The sequence below is a fragment of the Apodemus sylvaticus genome, chromosome 15 (assembly GCF_947179515.1).
Source record: "Apodemus sylvaticus chromosome 15, mApoSyl1.1, whole genome shotgun sequence".
Lineage (NCBI taxonomy): Eukaryota > Metazoa > Chordata > Mammalia > Rodentia > Muridae > Apodemus > Apodemus sylvaticus.
Genome location: NC_067486.1, coordinates 41,070,262 through 41,089,345, shown reverse-complemented (window position 1 = coordinate 41,089,345; position 19,084 = coordinate 41,070,262). Strand labels below are relative to the sequence as shown.

General features: G+C 41.0%; 1 protein-coding gene across 2 annotated transcripts in view; it reads right to left on the bottom strand.

Moving 5' to 3' along the window:
- Positions 1-19,079, bottom strand: part of St3gal6 (ST3 beta-galactoside alpha-2,3-sialyltransferase 6) — a 39,399-nt gene extending 20,320 nt beyond the window's left edge. The window contains exons 1-4 of one of the 2 annotated variants that reach the window (XM_052157938.1): positions 18,982-19,079; positions 7,846-7,921; positions 7,566-7,747; positions 1,274-1,351 (exon numbers count right to left, since the gene is read on the bottom strand). In XM_052157938.1, the coding sequence (XP_052013898.1) occupies positions 1,274-1,351; positions 7,566-7,747; positions 7,846-7,851 (266 nt within the window). In that variant the 5' untranslated portion in view covers positions 7,852-7,921; positions 18,982-19,079. The remainder of the gene's footprint in view (positions 1-1,273; positions 1,352-7,565; positions 7,748-7,845; positions 7,922-18,981) is intronic. The other variant, XM_052157939.1, reaches the window with a different exon arrangement.
- Positions 19,080-19,084: the final 5 nt, after the last annotated feature.

Sequence of the window (19,084 nt, the reverse complement as noted above, 5' to 3'; positions counted from 1 at the left end):
GAATTCATGGCTAGTCTGCTATCTAAAAGTGTAGGGGCTGGAGAGAGAGACTCCAAAGAGTGCTGACTTGTCAGGAGCCATTCTCACTTAGATCTTAAAACCTCCTCCTTCCAGCCCTCTCACATGCTCAAGCCTGCCTTTAGAAGAAGAAATATTAGCTCTCAGGTTTGCAAATATCAAGTTGGTCAACACATATAGAGCTTATGTTGGTTAGAACAAACAGAGCTCACCTGCAGTTAGGTTACTATAACAATCTCTTTCCACTTCACCTCCTCGTGATCATTTTAGTTTGCCAGCTTCCTTGAAGCCCAAGCCAGCTTTGTCATAAGATTCTGAGAGAAAATTCTGAGAGACTATTTCCTGGAGACAATGTTTAGAGATAGTGCTTGCCCCCTGAGAGACTGTTCCCCGGAGACAGTTTCCCCCCTCATACCCCCATCTATATCCTGCTTGCTTTCCTTTATATTGTGGTGTGTAGAACAATAAGGGTTGACAGCTTGATCAGAGTCAGACTTGCTGTCCCCTTCTCATGTCTGTCTTTCGTCCTCTCCTAGGTGGTCCAGGGACCCTGTTGACTGTCCTGTGGGTCAGAACACTGACTTCTCTTCCAGAGGTTCTGAGTTCAATTCCCAGCAATCACATGATAGCTCACAACCAACTGCAATGGGATCCGATACCCTCTTCTGGTATGTCTGAAGGCAGTCACGGTGTACTCATATGCATAAAATAAAAGTGTGTCGCCCAGCCATCTATTCAAGTCACAGTGCCTGGGGACAGAAATGGCTGTAGCCTACAATTTCGGGAAGCCACAGTGATCACTCCCTGTTCAAATTACATGCGGATCAATCATTTGCATTCTGTGTAGTTCTGTAAAAGTGAGGAGAAATTTCTAAAGAAGAAACCCTAATAAAAATACACGATCATGTTTATAGTACAAGGGGAAAGAATCCTCAAATAACAAAAGTAAAAAATAGAGTAGGAGAAGGGGCAGGAAAAGCCTAAGAACAGTTCTTTTTTTCTGATCAAATGCAAGTATGCCTGTCCAGTCTCACCTAAGTGAGAACAGCAACTCCCATGCCTTTCCTTAAAATATACTCAAAAGTGCTGACCAAATACACAAGATCAGACTATCCCAGTTCCTTTCCCACTTTCTGACACATGCAGGGTCCATCATGTATCAAGGTTTGCATGAAAAGGACAAAGAGTGTGAAAAATGACCACAAAGACATCCTGCAAATGTTGGATGGCCAGTTTTTTGGTTGATCTTTTTTACCTCAGAAGATCTGCGAAAGCTGGCTTTTTAAAACAATTCCTGACATTGTTTCTGTTCCTCATTTCTTCAGTTGGCAACCTAAGAGACAGAAACAGTGGCAGTGAGAAACCAGGAGTCCTGCTCAAGGAGGAATGTGTACCCCAGGAACATAGGGCTCCTCTGCTGACCAGACTTTTAAGCAGAGGACCTGCAAGCACAGACTCACTCACATGCACACCCCTTCTCCAGATCCTGCACAAGCTTGCAAATTCATGAGTGAAAGTCAAAGGAGAATAGGAAAGGTCATGGTGACCTTTGAGGCTGGAGGAACAGTGATTCTCAGGGACCTAAGTAGGATTACCTCAGGGTGTGAGTCAGACCCACACTCTAGTTTTAACGCCTCAAAGGCCTTTGAAATCAAACCCAGCCCAAGTGCACATGGCTTTCATCCACAAGTCATATGTGGGACACTGAGTGACAGCAGACTGTGGAAACTTCTGACTGAGTTGCTTCAACAGAGTGTTTTCTCTAGGGTGTCACGAGTCACACCACTGAGAGCCAGCTCACTGCCCTAGGTTCTTGGCTTCGTTGGTTCCTGAATGAAATACTTGTCTCCATGACTTGAAAGGGTATTGAGAAACACAACAAGGAAAGTAAATTGGGGAGTGGGGGGGATGGGAGGAAATAGCCAAGGAAGAAGAGCAAAAAACAGTTTCACACAAGAACTGACTGGTCATTGATGATATGAAGAAGCAATGCTTTAGAAATTAATTTTAAAAACTGAATGAGAAAAAAGTTAAAAATTAATTAGTTTCTTTCTACTATAAATAGGACTCAATGTGAATAGACTGAACATTTTATAGACAAATCGTTTTTGTTGTTGTTTTAAAGTATAAAATCTCCACAATTAGAACTAGTAAGCAACTGGACAAGGATGATATAAGTCCTTATGTAATGAGATATTTTGAGAATTCTGCAAAGGCAATGACCATTTGGTTTATACATAACAATAGCAGATGTGGTCAACCATCCCAGCAAGCCGCAAACACTATATTACACTCAACGAGTCTATTACTTCATGTCTAAGGTCAGAAACATAGAAGCAACATATCACATATGTGTGGATGCACCCATGTGTGTGATTGTATGAGTTGAGGCCCAAGGTTGACATTGGGAATCTCCCTTGAACACTCTTCATGAGGCGGAGTCGCTCACCCAAACCCAGAGTTCACGAATACTCGTGAGCCAGCTTGGACTGGGGAATCACTTGTCTCTGCCTTACAAGCTTAGACCAGGGCTGAGCTCCAATATCCACTGTGCATTCTGGGGATCCAAACTCTTGCCCTCTAACTTGAATGGCTAGTAACTTAACCCCCGAGTCATCTGCTATTGGTTTTGTTGTGCTTGTGTAGGCCAGAGGACAACTTTGGGTGTGGTTCATCCTTAAGTACCATCTAATTCGATGTTTCTAGAGTGAGAACCTACGTCTATGAATTAGGCTAGGCCCACTGGCCAGGATGTACTCTCACACCTGGTTGTTTATATAGGCAGTAGGGATCAAATTCAGGTCGTTATGTTTGTATGAAAAATATTTATCGATTGAATCAGCTTCCCTGCCCCTGTAACTGTCTCCCAAGTATAGGGAGCAAAGGAAGTCCTGAATGAATAAAGTCATAAGTGAAAGTGTGCTTTTGAAATGGACACAGCCGATCAAGGACGCCATTGCTTCAGACTCATCACAGGGATGGCAAAGCTTTCCTTGGGGACTAATTCTGTGTGTCCATAGTATATGACGAAAATATCCACCATAGCTTTCTACTGTGATGTGTATGGCCTGAAGACTGTTCCCCTACAGAGACTGCTCCTATCATGATTACTTTAACCTGTCACTTTGATCCAACTCTACGCCCTGAATCCTGCCTCCTGGCTTACATATATGCATAACCCTACCTTCTTTTCTAGCTTTATACAATACCTTGGCCTCTCATTTCAACTGTATACGCTAAACACATTGAGTCTCCAGGGTGCTGAGGTTTCTCTAGCAGAGAGCCCAGACCATGTACCCAGTTCTAGCTTTCTTTTATTTTATTTTTAATAATACTTTCCACCTATCCAGAATTTAGTTTTTTCACATGTGAAATGAAGTAAGAATTTTACTTTATGTGCAATGTATTGCTTATTTCCCCAATGCCATTTGAGGAATAATTAATTTTCTTCAACAATCTAGAGTGCTACTCCTATTTTTTTTTTCAGTTCTCTAGTTTATCTCTTTTTTTTTCTTTTTTTATTAGATATATTCTTTTACATTTCAAATGATTTCCCCTTTCCTGGTTTCCTCCTCCCTAAAAGTCCCATAAGCTCTCTCCTCTCTCCCGTTTCCCAATCAACCCTCTCCTGCTTCCCTGTGCTGCTATTCCCCTACACTGCTACATCGAGCCTTTCCAGGACCAGGGACCTCTCCTTCCTTCTCCTTGGGCATCATTTGATATGTGGATTGGCAGGATTAATATAGTAAAAATGGCCATCTGGCCAAAAGCAATATTCAATGCAATCCCCATCAAAATCCTAACTCAATTCTTCATAGAGTTAGAAAGAGAAATTCCCAAATTCATCTGGAATAACAAAAAACCCAGGATAGCTAAAACTATCCTCAACAGTAAAAGAACTTCTTGGGGAATCAGTATCCCAGACCTCAAGCAGTACTACAGAGCAATAGTGTTAAAAACGGCATGGTATTGTTATAATGACAGGTAAGTAGATCAATAGAATTGAAGACCCAGAAATGAACCCACACACCTATGGTCACTTGATATTTGACAAAGGAGCTAAAACCATCCAGTGGAAAACGATAGCCTTTTTCAACAAATGGTGTTGGTTCAACTGGAGGCTAGCATGCAGAATGCAAACTGATCCATTCTTATTTCCTTGTACTAAGCTCAAGTGCAAGTGGTTCAAGGACCGCCACATAAAACCAGACACACTGAAACTACTGGGTAAAGAAACTGGGGAAGAGCCTTGAGCACATGGGCACAGGGGAAAATTTCCTGAACACCAATAGCTTATGCTCTAAGATCAAGAACTGACAAAGGGAACCTCATAAAATTACAAAGTTTCTGTAAGGCAAAGGACACTGTCAATAGGACAAAATGACAACAAACAAATTGGGAAAAGATTTTTATCAACCCTACATCTGACAGAGGGCTTATATCCAAGATATAAAAAAGAACTCAAGAAGTTAGACTCCAGAGAGCCAAATAACCCCATTAAAAATGGGGTACAGAGCTAAACAAAGAATTTTTACCTGAGGAATATCGAATGGCAGAGAAGCACCTAAAGAAATGTTCAACATCCCTAGTCATCAGGGAAATGCAAATCAAAACAACCCTGAGATTTCACCTCACACCAATCAGAATGGCTAAGATCAAAAACTCAGGAGACAGCAGGTGCTGGCAAGGATGTGGAGAAAGAGGAACACTCCTCCACTGCTGGTGGGATTGCAAGTTGGTACAACCACTCTGGAAATCAGTCTGGCGGTTCCTCAGAAAACAGGGCATGATACTATTGGAGGACCCCATTATACTACTCCTGGGCATATACCCAGAGGATTCCCCAGCATGTAATAAAGACATATGCTCCACAATGTTCTTAGCAGCCCTATTTATAATAGCCAGAAGCTAGAAATAACCCAGATGTCCCTCGACGGAGAAATGGATACAGAAAATGTGGTATATTTACACTATTGAATACTACTCAGCTATTAAAAACAATGAATTCATGAAATTCTTTGGCTAATGAGTGGAACTGGAAAATATCATCCTAAGTGAGGTAACCCAGTCACAAAAGAACACACATGGCGTGCATTCACTGATAAGTCGATATTAGCCCAGAAGCTCGGAATACCTTTCTATCTGTATGTCCATCTATCTGTATGTCCATCTGTCTGTCTTGTCTTTGTTTCCTTGTTGCCCCCATCAGGTCCATCCTTGAGCTATGCAAGGACTTGGTACCCCAGTCTCCCTTAAACAGTTTTGTAGAAAGCAAGACCATAGTGCACACGCACATTAGTTGTGGTCTCCCAGGTCCTGTCAATGATTAACATTGGTTTAATTTAAACACTCTTGAAATTCTGATGACAAAAGATGGTTGTGAATTCAAAGTCTTCTTCTTATCTTCTTTATCATTTCCTCTGTGATAAACAGGATGTATAGAAAAGTAGAATGGTAGGTAATCTAATCTTGGGTCATTTCGAATTAACTAAGAGATATGCCTTTGGGTAGGTATTGAGAGCATTTTTAGTAATGATTAATTGAGGGAGCAAGACCCTACCACAGAGTGGACAGCACCTTCTTCCAGGTAACCCAGATAGAAAAAGATCAGAGGAAAAAAGCAACATAGCTAGCTTGCCGTTTTGCTTAGGAGTGCTTCTGTCCTTCACTGGCATAGACTCCAACTTCTGTCTTCCAATGTGAACTAACACCCAGCAATTTTGAAGGATCCTCCAGCTCTTCATCAGAAGACTGGGTCTGCAGAAGCATCCAGCTTCTCAGACTGAGTGACTTCATGATCTGAGCCTCCCTCGAGGTGTCAGGGAGCTGCTGTTGGATTATCCAGCCCCTATCATGGAAGCCCTTCTAATAAATCCCCCTTTATAATGTATGTATATTCTATGAGTTCTAGTCTTCTAGAGAACCCTATTACAAATAGTAAAATAGCAAGCATTTTGCTTTTTCTTCATTTCTTCTATTATTATGAGGTGGCAGACATGAAGGGAGAGACTCCTGTGGGATGATGTTCATTAAATTCTTAATCAGACTTCAAAGTTCTCTGGCCCAGCATTTAGGGCCAAACCACCCACCTGGCATTAGGTTTTCTTCCAGTAGTATTTGCTCAGCTTTATTTCATGAGAAAGCACTACCATGCTTCTTCAGTAATGGAAGTACAGAAAACAGAAACATGGGATTTTTTTTCTTCTCGCTAGAGACAACCTAAGATCCACTGAAACCCTGACAAAGCACTGATCTTCTGTGTAAGACAGGAAGATATGATCTCATTTATTTGGATTTCATTGTGTACTACATTCCATTTACGAAAGCACAACTAAACTTTATTCTTAGCCAATGGAAGTATGAAAAACACACTTATAAATTTATCTGCAGCATGCCTCAGTATTTTAAAGTATTTTAAAGTGAAGCTAGTTTGAGATATACACTGTATTTTTAAACAAAGGAAACTGAATGTAGTGTGTATATGTTAGCAGTAACAAGTTCAAACTGATGTTGAGTCCAAGAACTGCTTCCTTAATTCAAGAAAATGAACTGTTGTATAAACACGGAATGTTATATCCTGAATAAAGTTAATACTGTTGGCTTTACTGGGGAGTTAGCAATAGGTTGAGGCTGGAGGGGGTGGTTCAGAGGCTAAGAGCACATACAATGCCTGAAGAGGACCTCAGGTCAGTTCCCTGCATACATGTTGGGTAGCTCACACCCATCTGGAAATTCAGCTCCAGAGGATCCAACAATTCCCTTTTCTGACCTCTGTTGGATAGCTAGACATAACATACATATAATCACAAAAAAAATGTACATTCATATATAAAATTAATTTTTTTAAGAAATAGGGCTAACAGGGTTTTTTATTTAAAAATCTTTTGTGTGTGTATGTGTGTGTGTTTGTGCATGTGTGTGTTTGTGTATATATGTGTATGAATATGTGTTTGTGTGTACATGTATGTGTATATGTGCATATGTGCATGCATCCATTGTGTGTAAATTGATGTGTATGTGTGTGCATGTGTCAGCATGTATGTGTATGTATGAGCATGTGTGTATGTGCATGTATGTGTGCATCTCTGCATGTGTATGTATGTGTATGTGTATGCACATGTATATGTGCATGTATATGTATGTGTGTAACCACATATGTAAACATGAATATGTGTGTTTGTATGTGTACACAAATTCATGTGTGTGTGTATATATGTGTGTGTTATGCTTTTCTCTAGCTGTATTCCTTGATTCTTTTCAGACATTTTCTCACGAAACCTGGAACTAACTCTTATTTTTGACTAGTCATCACTAGCAACCTTCCTGTTTCTAATCCATCCCTCCTTCCCAGTGTGGGGTTACAAAAACCCAGACTCCTGCTTGGTTTTTACATGAGTTCTAGTAATCTATATCCAGGTCCTCACACCTGTGTAGCAAGTGCTTGACTCACTGGGCCATCTCCCTAAAATTTTTCAATTGTTAAATTGTTAAATGGAGGGGAAGGCTAGTTTGAAAGCCATGTTCTCATAGTAAAATCTGACCCTTACCAATAGCCATTTGTTCCCCACAGGATGCAGTACAGCACATAGTAGAGAAAGATGGAACTCAGGAATATGGCGACCAGGTACCCTTTCATGGCTGGCCTGCCTGAAACAGGGTCCAAAGCGAGAGGAGCTGAAGATGCGGAGGTCTCCCACGATGGTTCAAATACATGAATTAGTAAGTAAATCTAGAGAGAGAAGAGAAAAAGACATGGGTCTATAACATTGAAAATGCTCGCTGAGCATGCAGAAAGAACACTTCTGTTTACTCTAGTAAGTAACCTACCAACATATGATACAAGTTTTCAACAGACAACAGTTTTGTAGTATCAAAGCTAGAGGCTTCCCTGAAACTTCATGTTCTGCAAAAGAGTAAAAACTTCTTTCAAAAACAGAATTTACATATCTCCATAGCCAAACCTTTCTCCAAAAACACTAAAGAATATCTTTTTTTTTTAAATTCTTCTTAATAAAAAGTAAGTATGTGCTTCAAGATGTGAATAACCATTTTACTTCTTGGGGCCTGATTTGATGCATAATAGTTTCAGAGCTCATTTTCAGTTTTTAAAAATCAGGAAAAAATTTACTGAAACATTTCAACTTTTAGATATTCATATTTGACGTTTCAACATCACAGCATAGGTAGGTTCACTCAGTTTTGTTTTGGATTAGTGTCTTATTCATTGTACCTTTGTGGTCAGAAATAATATATAGATGGCAATCTTCTCTAGCATGTAAATATACACATAACACTATAGAATCAAAAGTATAACCAGTGGCTCTCAACCTAGGGGTCATGACCCCTGTAGGGTTGCATATTAGTGATCCTGCATATCAGATATTTATATATATTATGATTCAGAAGAATAGCAAAATTACAGTTCTGGAGTAGCAACAGAATAATTTTATAGTTGGGGTCACCACAACATAAAGAACAGTATTAAAAGGTTGCAGCATTAGAAAAGTTGAGAACCACTACTGGAAACATCTAAAGTATATTTGCTTGGTACCCCTCTTCGTTTCTTCAAAAACAAGACATGAAAAACTCCTACTGTGTGATTAAATGCAGAAGGCAAACAATAGCTAGTGCTGAATGTAACACATATTTTTATTTCAGTGCATTTGGCTTTTACTAGACACACTATTGCTTTGCTTCCCTTACAAAGGTCCCAAATGACCTAAATAATTGCAGATACCATTCCTTTCTTTCTTATCCATATCTAGCCACCACGATCCAAACTCCTGAGTATACAAAGTGAGGTCAGGCTGGAATCATTTGCAATTCCTTCTAAGAGGAAAGTAAGTGAAAGGAAGGAAAATAAGTTGAAGTGAAAAAATCTTTGTTTAATTGTGTATGTTTGTGTGTGCACATACACATGTATGTGTGCATACATGTCGAAACCAGAGGTCAAGCTCAAGTCCCAGTCCTCTTCAGTTATTGCCTTATTTTTTTCTTTTTTCTTTTTTTTTTTTTCTAGGCACTGTCTAGGCTAGCTGTCAGACAGCCCCAGCGACCTACCAGACTTTGCCTTCCGAGCATTGGTAGCATGCATCTTTAATCCCAGCACTCAAGAGACAGAGGCAGGCAGACCTCTGTGATTCTGGAGGCCAGCCTGGTCTACAGAGTGAGTTCCAGGACAGTCAGGGTGACACAGAGAAACTCTGTTTCCAAAACCTCAAAATAAATAAATAAATAGATAGATAGATAAATAGATAAATAAATAGATAAAAAATAAAACAAAGTAATGTGTTACCTACCAATGCTACTGAGTATTTTTAAATGTATTCTGAGGGTAGGAGTTCTGTCCTCTCCTCATGCCTGTATAAGAAGTGCTTTACCTACTGAGCTATTCTCTTATCCGCTAGCTGGACATCTTAAGCTACTTTCTCCCTTTGTAAATGGAACACAGTAAGTAAAAATTAAGTTTTTTGTTTGTCTTTCTAACAGAAGGTCATCTTAAGAATCCCGATCCTTCTGGGTTTCTCACAGCTGAGACCCACTGGTGCTAATGATAGTGTAGAAAGTTTGCTAAGCAGCTCTAAACTGCAATTACCACCTGACTGAGCTCGCTTGTCACATCTGAAGGTCAGCCACTCCTCCCAAGTACCATTATAATAAATTAGTTTCAAATGACAGGAGAAAGCAAGTAAACAAGGGAGCTAAGTGCATAAACTTTAGTCCACACACACCTGTAATTTGGCTTGTGTATTCCACCTGAGGGTGAGGGCCTTAGGTCAACCAGTTGGCTTGTAGCTGAATGCCCACACATGTCTATAAGCCAAAGCACACCCTCAATGACAGCAGATTGTCACACTCTCCTAGAAAGCAACTGACCACAGTCCAAGGTTGTAAAAAAAAAAAAAATGCTCAAAACAAGCATTTACATTTCTGCTCAAAATAACATATGTCATGTAAATAAATAATAAAGATATAATTTACTACTATCAGCAAAATTTTGAAAATATAGCTACACATAAGGGCCCTAGAAAAAGATGTTAGTATTTAGCATTCAATTTGCTTCTTTATCCTTTAGATCATTCTCTTAGGGGTAATTTTATAAAGTTGTACAGCATTATGTGTGAGAATCTTGTTCTTGTCTTCTTTTTTACTCACTAATGTGTGGTTCAACTGAAAACAAAGAAATGTAAGAAAATGTTCTCTTTCTTTTTTTTTCCTTCAAAAAGTAAAATAAACCTGCTTTTGAAGTAGTGTTATACACAGCACTTAAAAAAAAAAAAACTTAGGAAGCTTAGGTACTTTCTAGAATTTCATGGCCAACTCTGAGCTTTGATATTCAAGGTGCAAAGGCGGTCAGGGCCAACCAGGATATCCTGGTGATAAACATGCATGGTCCCTCTGTTTGTTCACAGGAAAAAGTTTCCACAAATAGATTAATTCTCTAATTATAATACAGTAAATGGAATAGCTATGTTGCTTAGAGCAAAAATATACAAAGGAAAAGCAGGCAGGATTTTATATAGCTTCAAAAAGCCATAAAGACCTAGAACTTAACTTCCACAGAACAAGCAAGCCCATTTTAAGAGCTTGACATTAAACATGAACGGTAGCTGATTTTGGAGCAAATGCATCCTTCAAACCATAGCGTCACAAACTTTAACATATGGACTGGGGGCTTCAAGGAAGTCAGAACTCACTTAGAGGACACGGGTTGAGCTTTTCCTCTGTGCCAAAATAAGCTTAAAAATGGCAACACTTTGGATTGGGAGAAAGTTTCATTCCATGATGTGTTTGCTATGGAAGCGTAAGGACCTGAGATCTGACCTCCAAAGAAGCTGGATGTGGATGTTTTCTGTAATTTTAGCACTTGGTGGGGGTGGAGTCAGGAAGGGGCAGATCACTGAGGCTCACTTACCAGCCAGTGTGTAGCTAAACAGATGAACTTCGGGTTCAGTGGTTCTCAATAAATAAGGAAGAAAGTGATGGTGAAAGATAGCCAATGTTGACCTCAGGACTGCATACACACAGGAGTATGTAACTCTCCCTCTCCCTCTCTCCACCCGCCCCCCAAACACAAACCACACACACACACACACACACACCTTCCCACACACAGTTTTTTAAGACAACAGCTTTCCCTTCTCTTCAATAACAAAAGAATGCACTGTTTGTATTGCACTTCTAAATTCACAAACAGCCAGAATTGTAGCAATGCCTGTAAGGGCCACAATAAGCTTGCTAAGTGGCTCTGTTCGCATGAGCTTCTTGATGATAAAAGTTGTTTCCCACACACTCTTAAGAGAAAGAGTTTAGTCTGTCCCTTAGAGATCTCTTCCAGTGTCACCCTGTCATCTCAAGATAAAAGTAAGGGGAAAATCGTCAGCTAAGACTTCCTCGTGGTATGTTTGTTGGCATTGTTCTAAAAGTGCTGATAACAATAAAGAGGAGCTATCTCTAGAGCAGAAACCAAGGGTCAGTACCAGCCAGGGTGAGATGGGAGCCCCGTGAAAGGTTACCTTCAACATGAGATTCTTAATGCCTACAGAAGTTTAAGGGTCGCTGCTCTGGGATTCACTATAGAACCATGAGGTAGGAAAAGAAAACTATTGGGTTTGTTGAAGTATAGAGATCACAACAGATGGTACAGTAAGTGCCCCAAATATGGCTTCATGCTTCCTGAAAGCAGGCAAGACCTGTCATATTTCACTCCTAGTACAGGTCGTGCCACAGAGAAGTTGCTAAATAGATATGTGTTGGATTTAGTTACAGGTATCAGAACTCAATCTTCTATAATAATTCTTCACTGTAAATGCCTAGCATGTGGCACGTGCCCAAGGAATAATGATGACATAAATTCACTGAGAAATAAATGAGCACTGGTACGCGCCACTTGCTACCCTGACAACCACCTTTGGAGGAAGTGGTAAGCGTGCACTGTTGTTATTTTAGAAGGAAGAAACTGAACAGCCCAGAGAAGTTTCCCACCTGACATGAAGCAAAACCATGACTCAAACCTTATCTATCATAGCAGGACCTTCATACGCACCGCCTCTCCCAGAGGCACCCTTCACAGAAGAGCAGTTCTGTACTTTTAAAACCAGATCAAACATTACAGAATGTTTCTATAGCTGCCAATTCCACCCATTCCTTCAACCGAATTAACATCAATTAATAAAGCTTTGGAGAGTTTACAGTCTGACACAAATTCTGCTGAAGTAAGAACTATTATTCTCAACCTGCCTTCCTGTCTTCCTTCCAACCTGCACCTCCCCACTGTACAAAGCAAACCCTAGAAAACGGTCCTAGAAAAACAGTCATGCTTTAATTTGGAAGCCTCTTAATATTTTCTCCAGCCCAAGGGAGCTTGCTAATCTGAACTGCCAAAAAAAGAAAACAGTATGTTCAACAACAGCAGTGAAAACTCCCCAAGTACAAAATACCATGTAGGTCTCGAAATGGGAAACAGCCGTGACATTCGCTTTTTCCAATGCTGGGCATTCGAAGACCCCTGCTGTCCGGTTTCTTTGGTTCTATTTCCTTTTGGCCTTTCTCCAGGGGCTTCTGAGTATCCATTCATAGATTAAGCCACCCCCATGATCTGATGCTGCTCTTGGTTCAGGAAAAGACAGGCTGGAGAGTCCAGAGCTAGCAGCTCAACAGTTTGGTCCCGCTCTTGCAGAGGGCTTTCTTTGCCGAAGCTGGATCCTACATTAGATCGCCCTTTTCCAATATCTGGATTCATTTATTTATATTCTATCTCGCTTGCTCCTCCTCCCTGCAGCTCGACAGCCAAACTTTAGTTTTTATTTTATAAGTTACTAAGGTCCTAAGCCATGTCCCCATGCTCTCTGTGGTGAAGACTTCTTGTACTGCCTGCTTGGCCAGTGATACATGACTTAAGGGTTCATCTCATACCCAGGGTGCTGACGCTAAGACCTAGTAAATTACATATTTGTGCAAATTGGAGAACACCACCCCACTAGCTCCGCATATGCCCGTGGGGGGACGCAATACCTATGATTTCCAGCCCAGGTGGACTTCAGCTGTGACCTTCTCCTTAGTCATCCCACGAGTCCGTGGTTCCTGTCTGCATCCTGATCCAGGAACCCTGCTGATCACTGTGTCTATTCAGTTCTCTGCTCACCCTCAGCTCGCGAACACACGTTCGAAGCCTCACATCGAACTCACATCCTGCCTGCCTTCCTCTTTACACGTATCGCTCGGTTTGTGATTGTTCTCGGCAATTACATGTCCGTGTGAAAACAAAAACAAAAACAAAAACATAAACAAAAACACAAAACACTTGGGTCTATGTTAATTTCTAACATTTAGATCCAGCCCTAAGCCTGAGCATCCTAGACCAAGCCATCTCAGCTTAGCCTGGGTCTTGCTGGAAAACACTCCACTTCACCTTGACAGATGGGAAAGCCTCAATCTTCCAACTCACAACCTCCCTGGGAAGAACAGTCCCTACTACATTACCTGATGGCCCATCCCAATGTCCCTCTTACATCTGAGACACTTGATCCTCTGGAGACCCTAGCCACGTAGTCAACAGCATGGTTTATTATGTGCACAGTAAGTGTACAGCACGCTATTAAACTCTTTTGTACATAATAATTAAGTCGAGAGCTTTAAAATACTCTGTGAAATTGATAATAATACTCAAAGCAGTGGTCAGAATTCAATCTGACAACTATCTGATTTCATAGCCCACAATTTTAAACTATGTATTAGCAAAACCATAATAACTGCATTTTTAACTATTATGCGATGAACCTAGAAAACTATAATAACAGTATTTTAGAGTATAATAGTATGAGAGTAATGATACATTTTAAATGAAAGACAAAGACAGCCTTGCAGGTAGCTCCTTGGCAGGGCATGTGTTCAGCATGTACAAGGCCCTAGATGCAGTTTCCAATACCACTCAAAAAGAAAGTAATGACATCATGATACACATTAAATAAGTGTGCATTAAAATACATTGACTCAGAAATACTAACCTATCTCACAAAAAAAAAAAAAAGATAGTTTAAGGCATTGGTGGAATCTTCTGCTACAGACATCTGGAAATTTTTCACTAGGCTAAAATCAAAGAAATAAAGCACATGTGCATGATTATGCCAAAAGAAACTATTATTTTAAATGTCGTTATTTGCCGCCACTCGTTGATTAAAAAAATATTAAGGTGGGGCTGGAGAGACGGCTCAGAGGTCCTGAGTTCAAATCCCACCAACCACATGGTGGCTCACAGCCATCTGAATGGGATCCGATGCCCTCTTCTGGTGTGTCTGAAGACAGGGACAGTGTGCCCACATATATAAAATAAATAAATCTATAAAAAAATTAAGGTGAGAAAAACACCTACAAATAAACCTATAGAAAATTATAACTTATTTTTTATCGCCTGGCAAAAAAAAAAATTATTTTGAGAAGTTTCAACCAACTACATAAACTCTGACCAATTTCTTAAACCATGGTCATTTTCTCTTCTTCCTGGCAGAAAGGCAACATCATGTATAATTAAGTTTGTCTCCCATCCTCCAGTTCTTTGGATAATGCACTAATCTTCAGCCATGAGCACTGTGCTCTTTCAGTCTGTGCAGAAAGCCCGAGCTTTGCCAGACAGATTTCATCATGCGCATATGCAGACGACGGCATGTTTCATCTACTTGAGTGTAAGCTGTCACTGCCAAGGCGCATGACCAAACCCCTGCACCCCCTACCCCACTACAGGGAACAAGTTTCCGAGGCACATGTGAAATGGAGAGAAATCGCTATCAGCAGAATTTGTATTTTTAATAGCACAGCTGGACACAAAACCACTCAGCCAACAGCTAGGGTTCAGAGCATGAATCACCAGGAAGGGGACAGAAATGCACACTCTTAGCTGGGAGATGGTGGCGCACGCCTGTAATCCCAGCACGTGAGAGGCAGAGGCAGGCAGATGAGTTCGCATCCAGCCTGGTCTATAGAGTGAGTTCTAGGACAGCCAGGGCTACACAAAGAAACCCTGTCTCGGAAAAGACATGCACACTCTTGCCCTGACCCTCAGAGTAGGAATCTGGACTTCTGCTTACAAAAGACTGCTTGAAGTCATTGGAAAGGAAACAGAACCCTACTGAGAGAGTCTAGCCCTCATGCAAACTTGGGGTTTGAGGTTGTAGAAGTTCCTTCAACTTCCATGCTTCAGGCAAATGGAAAAACAATAGAAAAATTTTCTGGGGTGAGGAGTGGGGGTGGGGTGAGGGGGGGTGGACAAGGCAAATACCCTTTGAAGATAAAAGGGATTGAAGAAAAGACCACTCACCCTAGCAAGCAAACCACTGTCCCATGATACTACTCAAGTTTTGGGAAGAAAATGACGTAGAACCTTTCTGGAACCTGTGTTCTATCCCCAGGACCCACATGGTGAAAAGGAGAGAACTGACTTCCACAAATTGTCCTTGTCACATACAACGCCACCAACAGCAAACGATTAACTAAGAATGTAATTTAAAGGTTTTTTTTTTTTTTTAAGTTCCAAATGAATCGCCATTCATAATCTGACAGCAGTATTTCCAGTTACTGCAATGTGGAATGGGGATCCAGGAAGTAAGGCAGTCTGGGCATAGCAGAGCATTTTCAGGTGGATTAAAACCCTACTCCTTGGTACAGTTCCTGCCTCCTAGAGCCGGCTCAGTGATACTTATTCAAAAACAATCAAATCATTAAGGAATGAATGATACAGCTGACATCACTGTTCTTTCATTTGTCCAGGTATCTCCACTCTCTAAGGTGTTAAATACCAAGCCCAGCTTCTCTCTGGGTGGTGCCTAAAGGTTTTAAGTCACTCCTCTGCCCGCCTCCCACCCCTGCGGTTCCATTTCCACTTTCACCTTTGTCCTTGCACACTCAGGCTGTTGCCATCTTGATCTTGTTTCCCAAATCCTCCTTCTCATTCCTTCTCACTCAGCTTTTTTCCTTTCCTACTTTTTTTTTAAAACTTTTTTATTTATTGTAATTGTCTTGCAGAGAAGTTTTTTCTTCCCTTGATTTTTTTTGATATTTTATTTATTTACATTTCAAATGGTATTCCCTTTCCCCTTTTCCCTTCCACAACCTCCCTTTCCCCTTCTTCTACAAAGGTGTTCACCCACGCACCCACCCACTCCCACCTCACTGCCCTGGCTTTCCCCTACACTGGGGCATTCTTTCCTACCCTTAATGGCCTCTAGTTTTCTCTTTAAACCAGCCCACGTGTGAGAGTTGGCATAAAACTCTCTAAGCGCAGTCCTCATCTTGCCATGCACCCGCACTAAGATTTGCCCAGGCTATCTGCCACGTGCACATAAAATCGCTAAGCCCACCACTTAGACGTCCATAATTTGGTCCTTCCAAGTTACTTGCATGAACTGACTGGGTTCATGCAAACCCCAAGTTTGCATGAGGGCCAGACCCTTCCATGGTCTTTCTCAGACAGTTCTCAGTTTGCAGACTGGCACATAACTGGGTGTTAAGGTCACCCATTTAGCAGTGGAACCCTGAGATTGGAGTCTTGGCAATTCCTCTGAACCAGACTCAAGAGACCCTGGAACCTGCTTAGCTTCTTTATGACTCATTTTTCTTTTGCACCATGGGGATTACAGATGCTAGTAACCCATTCACAAAAGAACTCACATGGTATGCACTTACTGATAAGTGGATATTAGCCCAGAAGCTCGGAATACCCAAGAAACAATTCACATAAATGATGCCCAAGAAGAAGGAAGGAGAGGGCCCTGGTCCTGGAAAGACTCAATGCAACAGTGTAGGGGAATACCAGGACAGAAAAGAGGTAAGGGGTTGATTGGGGAACAGGGGGAGGGAAGAGGACTTATGGGACTTTTGGGGAGGGGGAATCCTGGAAAGGGGAAATCATTTGAAATGTAAAAAGAATATATCTAATAAAAAAATATTATATTGGGGCTGGAGAGATGGCTCAGTGTTTAAGAGCACTGACTGCTCTTTCGAAGGTCCTGAATTCAAATCCCAACCACCACATGGTGGCTCACAACCATCTGAAATGAGATCTGATGCCCTCTTCAGGGGTGTCTGAAAATAGCTACAGTGTACATATATATAATAAATAAACCTTAAAAAATATTATATTATAAATTTTGATAATTGTTAAAAATAAAAGTTAAATTTAAGAAAAGAGAGAGAGAGAGAGAGAGAGAGAGAGAGAGAGAGAGAGACACGCTGGGCACTGGTGGCACACGTCTTTAATCCCAGCACTAGGGAGGCAGAGGCAGGTAGATTTCTGAGTTCGATACCATCCTGGTCTACAGAGTGAGTTCCAGGACAGCCAGGACTATACAGAAAAACCCTGTCTCGAAAAACCAAAGAGAGAGATGATACATGATAAAAGTCTATTAGAAGTAATAACTGTAATTTAAGTACTGCACAGATTGGGATAATTTTTTAAATCTTATTTTAACTTTTCTCTTACAGTTAGTAAAACTGTCCATACACCAAGCCTTCCTTCAATGATAGGCGACAGGGGTGGGGCTATGAAGCACCATAAATAATCTCAGGATTAAGAAATAAGAAGTTCTCAAGGACCAAATTCCAAGAACACAATGACTGTTTAAATTTCCAGTGCTGCTAAAGCACAATGTTCTCAATCAAGATATGCCCTGCATAAAAAAAAAGATCTCCAAAGAAGACGGTACAGTTGGGCCTGCAAGACGGCTTAGTGTAGTGGTTCTCACCTACAGGTCTCCACCACTTTGGGGGGGTCACATATCAGATATTCCGCATATCGGATATTTAGATTAAGATTCATAACAGTAGCAAAATTGAGTAACAGCTAAAATAATTTTATGGTTGGGGTCACTACAACATTAGGAACTATGTTAAAGGATCCCAGCACTAGGAAGGTTGAGAAACACTGACTTAGTGGGTGACAGTGCTTGCCATCAGGATGACAACCAGCACCTGATCTTTAGGACCGACATGGTAGGAGGAGAAGACAACTCTTGCAAGTAGTCCTCTGGCCTCCACACTCATGCAGTGGCAGTGGTGTGCCGGCACACAAACATTCATGATCACGATCAGGAGCACACAGAAACACACATTGACAAACTTAATGTTTTCAAAGTCTGCACTGTAGCAAATTTGCTAGTAGAAGAATCCTTTCTTGATGAATCTCAATGGATCCAAAAGACTACAAGAGCTCAGGTTTGTTTTTAAGTGGCTGGTTCCTGATGGATATTTTACTTTAAAGCTATCACATAATTAGTGAGGAGTTGGTGTATAGAAGCTGTGCAAATAGTTGGGAGAATAAGCCTAATATTTTCATTAGGGTGGTATAAAGAAATTACTATTAATTCTCTCATTAAAGACAGAGGAAAATAGAATGTATACAGAAAACCAGGCCCTCAATGAGCAGGCCTCATGTCCAAGGCTTATTACCCACCATATTTCTCCACTATTTGTCATGCACATAATGTCCTACTTTGACCTCCAGTTGTGTCCCATTTCCATGTTGATTTAAAACAGCTCCAAAGAAAGCATTTCAGGTTGACTAAAAATAGGATTCCTGGGGCTGGAGAGATGGCTTAGTGGTTAAAAGTACTGACTGCTCTTCCAGAGGATCCAAGTTCAATTCCCAGCACCCACATGGCAGCTCGCAGCTGTCTGTAACTCCAAGATCTGACGCCCTCACAAAGACATGCAAAGCAACAGTGCACATAAAATAAAAATAAGTTATAAGTTTAAAAAATACTTCCTAGCCTCCAGAGTTTGACTTCTGAATATGCCGAAGAGAAACCAATCAGTTTATGTCTCCTAAGCCTTCTAGACACCTGCAAACCTTGCAAGAAGGAAAACAGCTTGCAGCTGAAAACACGTTCATGCCACCTGCAAGGAACACCACATTTCCAGTGGTAAAAAATCACATCTAAGGAACCTGAGACGAGGCAGGCTGCCTCCACCGACCTGCGCTTTTAGGGTGTGTTTCCTGAAGGCCCTCTTTCTGAAGAATGTAGTGAGGAGAGTTGGAGGAGGACGGACTGCCTCAGGAGCCTACTGCTGACATGCG